Source organism: Protomyctophum bolini (genome assembly GCF_963924005.1).
Source record: "Protomyctophum bolini genome assembly, chromosome: 6".
Classification (NCBI taxonomy): Eukaryota; Metazoa; Chordata; class Actinopteri; order Myctophiformes; family Myctophidae; genus Protomyctophum; species Protomyctophum bolini.
Window position 1 is genome coordinate 24557825 of NC_137867.1, and position 11267 is coordinate 24569091.

At 40.6% G+C, this 11267-nt stretch overlaps 1 protein-coding gene across 1 annotated transcript; it reads left to right on the forward strand.

The window, feature by feature from the left end:
- Positions 1-2051: 2051 nt before the first annotated feature.
- pik3ip1 (phosphoinositide-3-kinase interacting protein 1) lies at positions 2052-11134 on the forward strand. Its single transcript, XM_080765297.1, has 6 exons — positions 2052-2236; positions 2518-2646; positions 3228-3344; positions 5188-5358; positions 5735-5813; positions 9159-11134. The coding sequence occupies exons 1-6, from the start codon at positions 2167-2169 to the stop codon at positions 9373-9375; spliced, it is 783 nt and encodes a 260-aa protein (XP_080621423.1). The 5' UTR covers positions 2052-2166; the 3' UTR covers positions 9376-11134.
- The last annotated feature ends 133 nt before the right edge of the window (positions 11135-11267 follow it).

Sequence of the window (11267 nt, forward strand, 5' to 3'; positions counted from 1 at the left end):
GTTACATCTTGTGTACAGGTACAGTACATAAGAGTAAAACTTATGTTTTCCTTCAGACAATGCAGCAGCATTATCTGTAACTACAAAGAATAATAAAGTTGGGCAACAATTACTAGTATGGTTACTAGCCCTGTTAGGGCAACCACACAATAATAAAAAAATCAGTACTGTCTGAGTCGTGCTGTATTGTACTGTACAAGCTCCCTGCCCTGTGTGTGTTAGGCTGTGCAACAGTGACACTTGGTGGTGAACAAACGCTATTTTCGTACTCGGAAACAGGGACAGACCCAGCCACACACAAAGCTGTCTATAGGAGCCTCAAAAATAGTGCAAAATGTGAATTGCATATGATATTAGTATATTACACATATATACACCAACAGCATTTTATGTTACAAAGGGAATAAAATGTAGGCTGTGTATGAAGCTGAAAAGCATGACCATCTGGCCTGGTAAAAGCTTTTGCTGCTGTATCCTAGTGGGACTCAAATGTTACAGCCTCTCTTTCAGAAAGCCTGTGTGTGGTTAATGAAATAATTAACCATGGCACTAAGGCCACGTAATCGCCTCAAGCTTTTATAAGGTGGATGTGGACGTGCAGATGCATTTGTGTGTGTGCACACTGCACACATCATTTTGGGCATAAAGAATGTGCCTTTCCACTGATGTATCACAACAAATCAAAGAGAATTACCGATATAGCTGCCTTTTTAGGATAAAATATATCAAATGTATGAAAATACATTAAACTGATATCTGGGTGGGGGTATGTTGGGGGTGGGGCATTTCCAAAATGTATGTTTCTTTACTTAGGCCAGCTCATTCAGGTGCCTGGTTGTGTAGGTGCAAAAACCCTTTGAGCCATTTTCCATGTGGCATCAACTGAAACAATCTGTGGTTGGTGTAACTATACGATCTTTGATTCTGCAAGCTTTGCTGACACTGCATTCATCATAAAGGTCTTGGAGGGAGGGAAGTTCACATAAACTGATGTGCTCAGCCTTGCTTTTGAGGTCAATACAGTTCACATCCCATGTGATGCATCAGGATGCTCTGTACCTTACATACATTCAGAAGCACCCTGCATTACGTACCATATTGTTTTTTACAGTTTAAGACAATACTACCCTGAAAGTTATCATGTAACGAATTATATTATCTTTTTCCTCCCACACCGCCATGTTCAAAATACACAGCAGGGAATAAAGGATGACGGTTGTGACGGTAATGCATAGTGGCAAAGCTTCCCATCTTTTGTACTTACAATACCATTACAATACCATTCATGGATTAATTAATTCTGCCTTGTTCAGACAGAACATAAGCCATTATGGAATGGGACAGAGAGTGCAAGAGTTGTAGGCTATATGTTTGTTCTAGCAATGGCCTGAAAGCAGCCAGGGAAGGCCTATTTGAAAAGGTACATGGGAGAGTGAATGTTGACAGACTGAGCCATGCACTACTTGTTGCACTGCCTGCTCCTATTGGTCAGTCCAGAATGACAGGTGGCCTCTTTCCTTTGACCATTCTGGATGGTCCTGACTCCTGGCTAGGATGGTCCAGGCATCCACATCCACTACAGGGAATTATACTCCACAGTCCTGCCAGGGATTTTCACATGGGTCAACGACCTATCTGTATCTGCAGATAGGTCTACAGATACAGTAGGTACAAATATATTCAGGCGTATTAAGGAATTTGTTTCAAATTACTCCCCATTCCCCAGTATAGCCTATGTGCTGTAAAGAACTATAAATCGGTTACACAGCTGATTATTATTATTATTAATAATAATACACGTTCTGGTAAACTGCACTACTGCAGGCGTTCACCTGTCTTCATACTTCATACATTTCTGACTATGGGGCTCCAACTGCCTGCCACGGTGCCACCCGCGTTGCGTTGTTGGCTCAGTTTTAAATTAGCTCCCTTCGATGATTCGTAGGAAACAGGTGAGGCTTTAGGACCTTGACGTTTTCTACTGCAACGGGGAGTTCCTTCTCCCAGAGAGGAGAGGAGAGGCTGTTTACAAGAAAGCTGAGATCTGTCGCTTCGACAAAAACAAGGGCTGTGACTCGAGGGAAGGGAGCAGTTTGACTGATCCAGTCAGCATAGGCTCTTCTTTTTTTCTTTTTTGAAAATAGCACCACATTGCACTTATGCAAAATGTTTTTTTCGTTGCACTTTGTTTTGCTAAGTGTGGCTTTTGTGGAAAGCAGTGCATCAAAGGCTGAAGGTAATTTGATAGAAATTGATACAATGTTGTTCAGACTAAGATTTGAATTGTTTCTATTGTTGTTAAATATATTCCATTGTATGCTATAATTTTAAGTATTTCATCAATTTCAACATGTTTTGTTATAACAATTAATAACAATATAACAATAAATGACTACAGTATGCTAAACATGATTGATTGCTCATTCAACTAGGCCTACTTTTCTTTGCTAAACTTTACATGACTGTGGAACAAGCATTTATTTATCGTGCTCTGCTTTGATGAATTATTTTGTTTAGACTGTATGAGATCAAATGGATTGGACTACAGAGGAGAGCAACACAGCTCCTCTTCGGGACTAACCTGTCTGATCTGGACCAATATCACCAGAGACTATGATGTCAGAAGCCATACTGATTCTAAGACAGGTAAGGAGATCATTTCTGCTCTGTGGAAACTGCAGAGCCTGCAACAAATCAGAGCTCAGTTTAGCATCCCACCAAATCAATATGAGACAGTGATTCCCTGCTATTTGTCATTCCGTTCAAATGGCATGACGAAACACTGTACATATCGCCAAGGGTTAGGTTACTTGTCTCTGAGACATGTTTACAGAAGAGGGTTGGTTTGAAATGTCACTGGTGTTATTATGTGCAACAACTTTGTTGAGTGAGGCATGATTGATAGCTGCCATATTTGGCTTTCATCTTTGTTTTGATGTTTCATGATACAGTGATAGTTATACAATGTGTTGTGCACAGTAGGCTGGACCCTAAGCGCTTGAGTGATATTAAATTACATAACTTGTTTACAACACATTTTAAATATTTTATTTTGATACAATATGGATGTATCAAAAATGGTTGCTGATTCTATTCTTTTTGATAATGCTGATTTGTTCATCGTAGTGTGATGAAGATGTGTTAATGTTTATTTAATCAAGGGACTTGCTAAGACACAGATAGTATTTTGTAGTCTCATATGTCATATTTCTGCGTTTATTTCCTAGGTGTCGGGGACCACAATTACTGCCGTAACCCAGACTCTTCCGATAGGCCTTGGTGCTATATTGTTGGCCCAGATGGAGAGGTCCAAAGACAATCCTGTTCCATCGACACATGCAAAGGTAGCATAAAAATGATGAAGGTTGTGTTCATGGCTGCAGTGAACTAAGGATATGCACACAACCAGTCCACCATTCAAATTATAAATGCATATATGCATGCAAAAAATAGTGCCTCAAATAAATATCCAAACATCCAGAATATAGCCAGCAAAATGCAGTGGGATGGTAGCCTCTTGTTATTGTTATTTGTGTCCTGTGATTTTTCTAAATAATGATTGGCCCTTGGCTGGCCAGGTTTGTTCCCACAGAGGAGATCTCATTAATGCAGTTGGGGTATTTTCAGCAAACTATAAGGAGGACAATGTCTCAACCTCTCACTATAGGCCCCTTTTCCACTGGTTGGGGTTCTTAGTCCATGAGCCAGATCTCTGTGCAAAACCATACCTATATTAAATTGTTATCACCATGAAACTTCCCCAGTTGATTACTTACACAAAGACAATGATTTATTGTTTTCCAAATCTTAACATTTTAAATATGCAAATTAGGCATTATATAGGAAAAGGCTACTACTGTGGATACATTTACTTATATTGATCCTATAAACAATGTAATATAAGTATGGTTTTTCCCACTCAATTCATAATTAACGTTCCAATTTTGGAGGTCTGTCTCATGAACTAAAAACTGGTTCTGAACCAGTTCCAACCGGTGGAAAGGGGGTCTCAGAGGCACTGTTAGACAACCAAAATAATCACAGTCAGACGTTCCTATCAAACTCTTCAGAGTTTACAAGCATGTACTGTACACCTTATATGCAAGTGATTATTATAGACTAATGGATGGTCATTATTTTGTCTTCAGATGTATTTTTTCCAGTCAAGAACCTAATAGTAGAGTAGCTCAGTTGGACAGAGTTGAGCCACTAGGAGGATTCATCCACCTTGCCCTTTGTTCCTCCATCTCAGAGTAAAGCCAAGTCAAACAATAAAGCTTTGTCTGCAGACTGAAGCTTTAATCAGCCCTAAATGTTGCCTCAGGAAAGGCATAGGCCACACCCAACAACTCAAGTCATTGGACGAAAGGAACACATTTCCCTTAGATACGGCCCGCAATTGGCTGCTACCCTCTATGACCTCATGCCCTCTAACTCCAGCAGAGTTGGTAAACAACTTTTTTTGGAGAGGGTTGAACCGAGACTCACTCTTTCCTGGAGCTTTCTACCCGATGAGCGTAGTTTTGAGGTTATTATTCTGTGAGGTTAACGTTAAAGTTAGGCACAGTGTTTGTGAGGTTAGGGTTAGGTGTAGGCTTAGTTTTTGTGAGATTAAGGTTAGGCATAGATATAACCACAGCCATCGGGTAGAAAGCTCTGGGAAAGAGGTAGTCCCAGGTTGAACCAACTCTCCCCACAGAAACCAATGGCAGATGTTGATGTGTGCAGCTGCAACATCATGTCTCTTGAGCCACGTGAGATCCACCATTTTACACTGTTACCTTGAGGCTTAAGTAATAATTTGATTTATGGTCCCACAACCAAAGAAGAGCCGTCTCAAGGAATTTCTCATGTCATATAGATTTGTGTCATGTAATAGCAATGGTAATTCCATTAACAGTGGGGGGAAAAGCTTTGCTATAACAAACAAGAATTGGGTAGACACCAGTCGATGTCGATTATACGTCTCAGGAGTATCCATAAAACAATAGAATAGAATCAATCAACCAAACATGATAATATATTATCAAATAGACAACAGAGTAAACACTGTTGGTGCAAAAACACTATAATTACAAATGATGCCTCATGTGTAAATTAAATTGGAGGGTTTTCCATTATTATCTCAATTATAGCACTACACACAGCATGTTCATAAGTAAAACTTAGGATTGATTCCGTCTTCAGAACAAGATGCCACGGTGGCAGCCACAGCCGGCACCCTCAAACCAACATCCACTGCACCTGAGATGCGGATCTTCCAACCAGCTAAATCAGGTCGTGCTCCAGGAGATGTGATGGGCATCAGTCAGAGAGTACACACAGGACCAAAGAAGAAAAAAGACCTGGGCACTGTTGGTATGTTCCAGATGAAGTAGCTTTCCAAAAAGATATATAGCACGGGCGCCCGCTGGCCAAGTGGTCCAGGCGCATGCCACATACAGTATAGGCTTTGGCCTGACCGCGCGTTGTGTGTTCGAGTCCCATTCATGACGACTGCATGTCTCTCCCCTTCTCTCTCTCGTCCCTCTTCCTGTCTATCTTCACTTGATACTATCAATAAAGGCAGAAAAGGCAAAAAAGATATAGCAGCAAAGTATAACTGCTGGGGGAGCTATTCCCTTCTACACATGTACCTTGAAATTTGTTGATATTGTAGATTGTAAAGTGAAGTTGATTTGCTTGTGATGTATTAATGTGCTCTGTTTATGTGTATTCTGCCTTTGCATCTCAGGCTATGTCCTTGGCATCTTCATGATGACCGTTATAATCCTCCTTGGTGTCGGCATCACTATGGGCTACTTCTACAAGAGGTCAGTGTCTGAATCATTCAAAATTCATGCAGACCGTGACAACATTTAGAAAATAGGAATATATGGAGGGTCAGACAAGGTGGGAGCGGTTTGTAGGTAGAACATACAGGATTGGTTTTGCCCAAGGTGCAAAAACATGACACATAATGAAAACAATGCATTCGCACTCATCTTTGGCAATCTAAATTCAATGAATGGGATTGAACGCCGGAGAAAACCAGCCATAAGAGAGCTATGCACACTCACTGCTTTGAAAACCAATCTTGATACCATCCCAATATGAAGGACCACCCTAAAGTCAAGCATTTGTTCTTTGAAGCTGTTAATTTTTGTAATGTTACCAGTTACCACCCAGTTTTAGCACATTCACTGAATTTATGTGTCACCCGACATCAGTAGGCAGAGATCTGTGATCGTCTGGCTGCGCGAGAGAATATGCAATGCACGAGTAGCTGACAAACAGTGATAGGCAGAAATGAATGAGTGCACCAAAAAGCATAGATATTAAAAAAATAGATGCCTCATTGGCTGCTGCAGTTCGTTGGAGCGATGTGTGTTGAGGGAGGGTGGAAAAATTTACATTGGTACGCCGGAAGAGGCACACTACGTCACGTTGCCACTCAAGTGAGTACTGGCCAATCACAGCACATCTTTTCCGGGACTTATCAGACCCGAACATGCGCTCTGTGACGCACACTCATGCTTCCGTGGGGCTTCGCAAAGGAAATCAGGATGTTTTTGCCCTCCCTTGAGCACATACGCTCCAGAGTCAAAAGGGGTGTCTACTTATGTCTGTGCCAAAAACTGCCAGCATCAGTCACCAACAAAATGTTTTATTTATAGACCAGTATGCTGTGGATCTTGAGAATTGGGGCTCTAGTCATGTTTTGGTTTCACAGTAAATTCCTTCTGTGCACATATTAGTCGGTAATTGACCACATTCACATGGCAGCCATTTTACTTTTGTGTCATTTTGGGGAAACCCTGCCAAGTATGACGTAAGCTGCTGTGTGAATATAGTAAATTAAAATATCATCACAATGAATTATCAAAGCATCAATATTTGTTTGAGTACTAGGCTGTACCGCTGCACCTCATGCCTCCCAACAAGGTCCCCAACAAACACTCAAATCAGGCTTCTGTCAAACATGAGGCCTTAAACCTGGCCACTCTTTTTATGCACTACCCATTAAATGGGCAGTGCTACATATGTGATAATAATATTACAATTGGCAACTGTCATGTCCAGTGACACACAGTGACATTTCTCAAGAGAAATACTGTTAGTGCTGCTGCTTGTTACGGATCTGTCGAGCGGAGAGCATCAGCTGCTATTATTTCGGTTCTCCAGTCAGATTTCCACTGCAGCACCAGATACCCATATAGATGTGGTTGGCTGTTCAATCTGATTAGCTGGGCCCTTGTTATCTATTTTGAGAAGGAGATAAGCAAAAGCTACAACCTGCAGTAATGCTAGAGAGAATAAGGGAAATTAGTCCTAAAATGACAATGTAGGCTGGCAGGAATCAATACCCTCCATTGACTCATCCAATTTGGTTTGCGATCTGCTTGTCTTAAACGACATTAAACTCACCAACATCGCAGCTGTAGTCCAAGCTTGAATGATCCTCTTTCAATCTGCCGAGCTTGTTTTTCATAAAAATCCACCGTAGACATGTTATGAGCTAAAGTAGCAGGTGATTATTTTTCTAGGTGCTGGAGTTTGGAAGCACTCGTCGTATGTCACTGAACGGCCCTGCATACCACCTGTTTCGAATTTGCACATAATGCAGGAGGCAGCAGCGCGACCCGTTAACAAAAATGAGTGCTTCCAAACTGCAACACAAAAATAATCACCTGCTGAGGATGTCTTGACAGAAAGTATCTCATAACATCTCTACGGTGGATTTGGCTTGGACTAGCCATGTTGGTGAGTTTAACGTCGTTTAAGACAAGCAGATCGCAAACCAAATTGGATGGGGGGAGTCAATGGAGGGTATTGCAACTCTAGATTCATCCCATTATAAAAAAATCTAGCGTTGCAAATTGCGGCTAGGGTTTGGTGAGGTTAAAGGACCACTTCACACATTTTCAACCTATCTTCATGTCCTCACTAAGGCTTATTATAAGATTGTATCATTTCTGTCTATAGTCTGTGTCTCAGGGAAGTTTCCAACAAGAGAAAATATGTAGTTTCTGCTTGGAATCCCAATCGATAAAGTAGGCAGGTTTCTGAACTGTCCATAGCCCACCATTGAGATGCAGAGTGAGTATACAAATTGTGCTATTTTCTAATGATCATTAGTCAGGACAAATTATATGAAGATGAGGTTGAAAATGGGTGTAGTATGTGCTCCTTTAAATTTAGGTTGGTGTTCACAGTGGCTGACCGCTTATACTAGTCTCGCGTAGCCAGACAACTATTCCACAATCTCCGAATGCTATAAGTTCCCAAACTTTTCAGGTCAAGACACAATAGAGAGATTATAGACGTTTGCCCAGGACCCAAACTAGTGAAAATAGCCAATCTACAAGCTCGCAAAGTGGCGCTTTATTTTTTTGATATTATTATTCATGGATCATTGATGATTTTCAGAGCTTCCATGCTCCAGACTGTATGATGGAAGCATTTGAACATTGTGAGAGACAACTGTCTCGCTCACGAGACTACTGATGGCTTAATAGCAATTATTTAGCAATAATGCTATAGCATTGGTAAATAAGCTCTGAAAATGATCAAGCGATAAAGTGGATGTGACGCCCCTTCCCGCTTTTTGTTTGTCTTTACAGTCGTGCAAATTTGTCCTAATATGGTGTCACTTCACAGGCATCACTTCACTGGCTCTCGTGCGCCTCAGAATTGTTTTTAATTGTTTTTAAATCACCAAAGGTGACCCAAGGTCACTACGGTCAAACCCATTGTAACTTCAAACTCCATTTTAACCATGATAGATTCACAGCACTTTGTAAACCTTGAGTTGTAAAATGTGCTTTATAAATTAAGTGGATTGGATTGCTATCCAATGGCTGAATATTTACTGTGTTTTGATTAAATAGAATAGTTAATTTGTGCAGAGCATCTTATTTGTAGCTTAGTTTATTAAAATGTCACAAAATAGATGTTCCAGGGAAGTGCATGTGCAACAGATTATTTTATTTAAACAATGATGATTCACTAATCTTTTAACACAACCAGCAGATGGCGTAAGTCTACAATTTCCCTACTTATAGCCCTGAGGGTTGGTAATGGAAACTTATACATGAGGGGCCAAAAAATGTATTGCTGAACCAGGGCTGCCTCCAGTTTTACAATAATGAATAGTTTGTTTTATGTTTTTGCTGTAGGGCTCGGGATTTAAAGAAACATCATGATCAGCATGTGTATGAGCGGGAGATGCAGAGGATCACCCTGCCCCTGTCTGCCTTCTCCAACCCCACCTGTGAGCTCGTAGACGAGAACACCATAGTCATCACAGCGGAGAATGAGCAGAGCCCTACACAGGACACAATGGAGGGTGGTGACCCTCTCATGGGTCAGCAGGCCGGTACCCCTGGAGCCTGAGATTGAGTATTGTCTTCACGGGAAACCATGGCGAATTCTGAATTTCGTTGGACCGAAACGCTCGCACCATCCTCTCCAGCCCCCAAGTAACCACTGTTTTCAAGCCTTTAATGGAGAAGGAAAGCAGTGTTGAGCTCCAGAGACTTGACTTTGTGTCAGTTTTTTCTCTCCTGTTTTTTTAAGCACACCTGTGTTACAAACAGGACGATAAATTGACACACAATGGATACAACTGAGGCGATATTGATGGAAACCGAAAAGGCAAATCTTGGATGGTACTGTACAGTAAAAGTGTGCATGTCAGGGCCATGCTCGCTGACCAACACATGATATTCCAAGATAATATGTTCATGGGCTCCACCCGGTAACTGCAGTATAGATCTATTGAATGGGATGTTGACCAATCAATGTTTATGATAGTGTGTGATTTAATGTTCTTGTTAAAAACACAGTGTTTGGAATGTTGGTCATTTACAGCCTTTCTCTTGTTTTCTACTTAATTTTGTTTAAATGACAATGTTTTCAGAGATGCAGGCTGTGTTCCATTACAAGCATGCTTGCAAGTGATACTGACTCACTGGCTGACCCGATGTGATGAAGGAAAGTCATGACAAGGTGTATACATAAATACAGAGTCTACTTTGTCTTGAGAAATAGTGTTGAAATGGAAGCGAGAATATATATTTGCAAAAAAATATATATTTGCGTTGAAGTTGAGAGATGAAGGTAGCCATTGACAGATGTCTATCTTGACATGCTTTATTTACACAGGTTAAGAAGTGACAGGAATACAGGCTGCTCTTTTTAAATAACCAATGATAGTAGTTAGTCCTCAGGACAAAACAACACTACCACGACATCGAAACACAGACTGGGTCTGTGATCCTGGGGAGGCGACACTGGACTTTGTCAACGTAGCTGTCTGCTCTCGCAGCAAATTAGTTATTTTCAGTGAGCAAGGAAAGAAAAGACCAGTGTACTCTGTGAAGTGTTGTTGGCACCTGGTGCTTAGATTAGATTCGGACCATTGAGTTATGCACTCCATGCTTCAGGGTAAGGAAAGGAACAGAGCAGTAGAAGCCAGTCCAAAGCTTTGTGTCGAAAATAAATCAACAAAATAATGATCAATGAAATGAACGATGATGCCTATATTGATTGTTATCTTCATTTTCATATATGTGTAGCAGAGTGGCTCAGAGCCTCTGCCTGATGGCCTCAAAAGTCTAATATCTCCCCTGGTCCAAAGGGAATCAAGGGATATCCCTCTAGTGGTTAAGATGTTGGACTTTCATGCGGGAGAGACCCGAGTTCGAATCCCTGGTGTTACATATGCAACATGTCACAGTACTGTGATCATCATTTGAAATTAGTAATCTAATTTGTATGATGGGCAGATACAATCTCAGCCCTGCATTTCAGTGACTGAAATAAAATAATTTGGAGAAAAAACGAATCATACATAGTACTATTTATCTAAAACACAGATTGGTTCTGCAATGCCTTTCTAAAACAAAGAAACCATGTTTAACATGACATCTCAGTAAGCAATTTAGAGGTCTCTATCCAGAGGTCTGCAGGGTTTTATCAGGCTACAGTCAGTGCACACATGGTCTCCCTCTGGTGGTTACTACAGCACTGTTTTTATTTTTCAAAAACATGACAAACTGGCATAATGCTATCAAAAAACAAAACAAAATAAACAACTTTTGCCATTTTAAATGTTCCCTAATTTCAAGTGAGAAATAAAATTAGCACGATACTTTTTTGTACTATATACAGGTTTAATGTTTGTTTTAGTTTGTTTGTTTTAGAAACGCCATTGACAATGAAGGGAAAATGTACATCTTGTCCCTAACATTAAATGCCATAATGCCATAAGTTACTAACATTTC

Bases quoted from the DNA above. Each gene is read 5' to 3' on its own strand.
- pik3ip1 (XM_080765297.1), top strand. From the start codon at position 2,167: ATGTTTTTTTCGTTGCACTTTGTTTTGCTAAGTGTGGCTTTTGTGGAA. The intron at 2,237-2,517 runs GTAATTTGATAG...TATTTTGTTTAG, and splicing joins CAGTGCATCAAAGGCTGAAG to ACTGTATGAGATCAAATGGA. The intron at 3,345-5,187 runs GTAGCATAAAAA...TTCCGTCTTCAG, and splicing joins TTCCATCGACACATGCAAAG to AACAAGATGCCACGGTGGCA.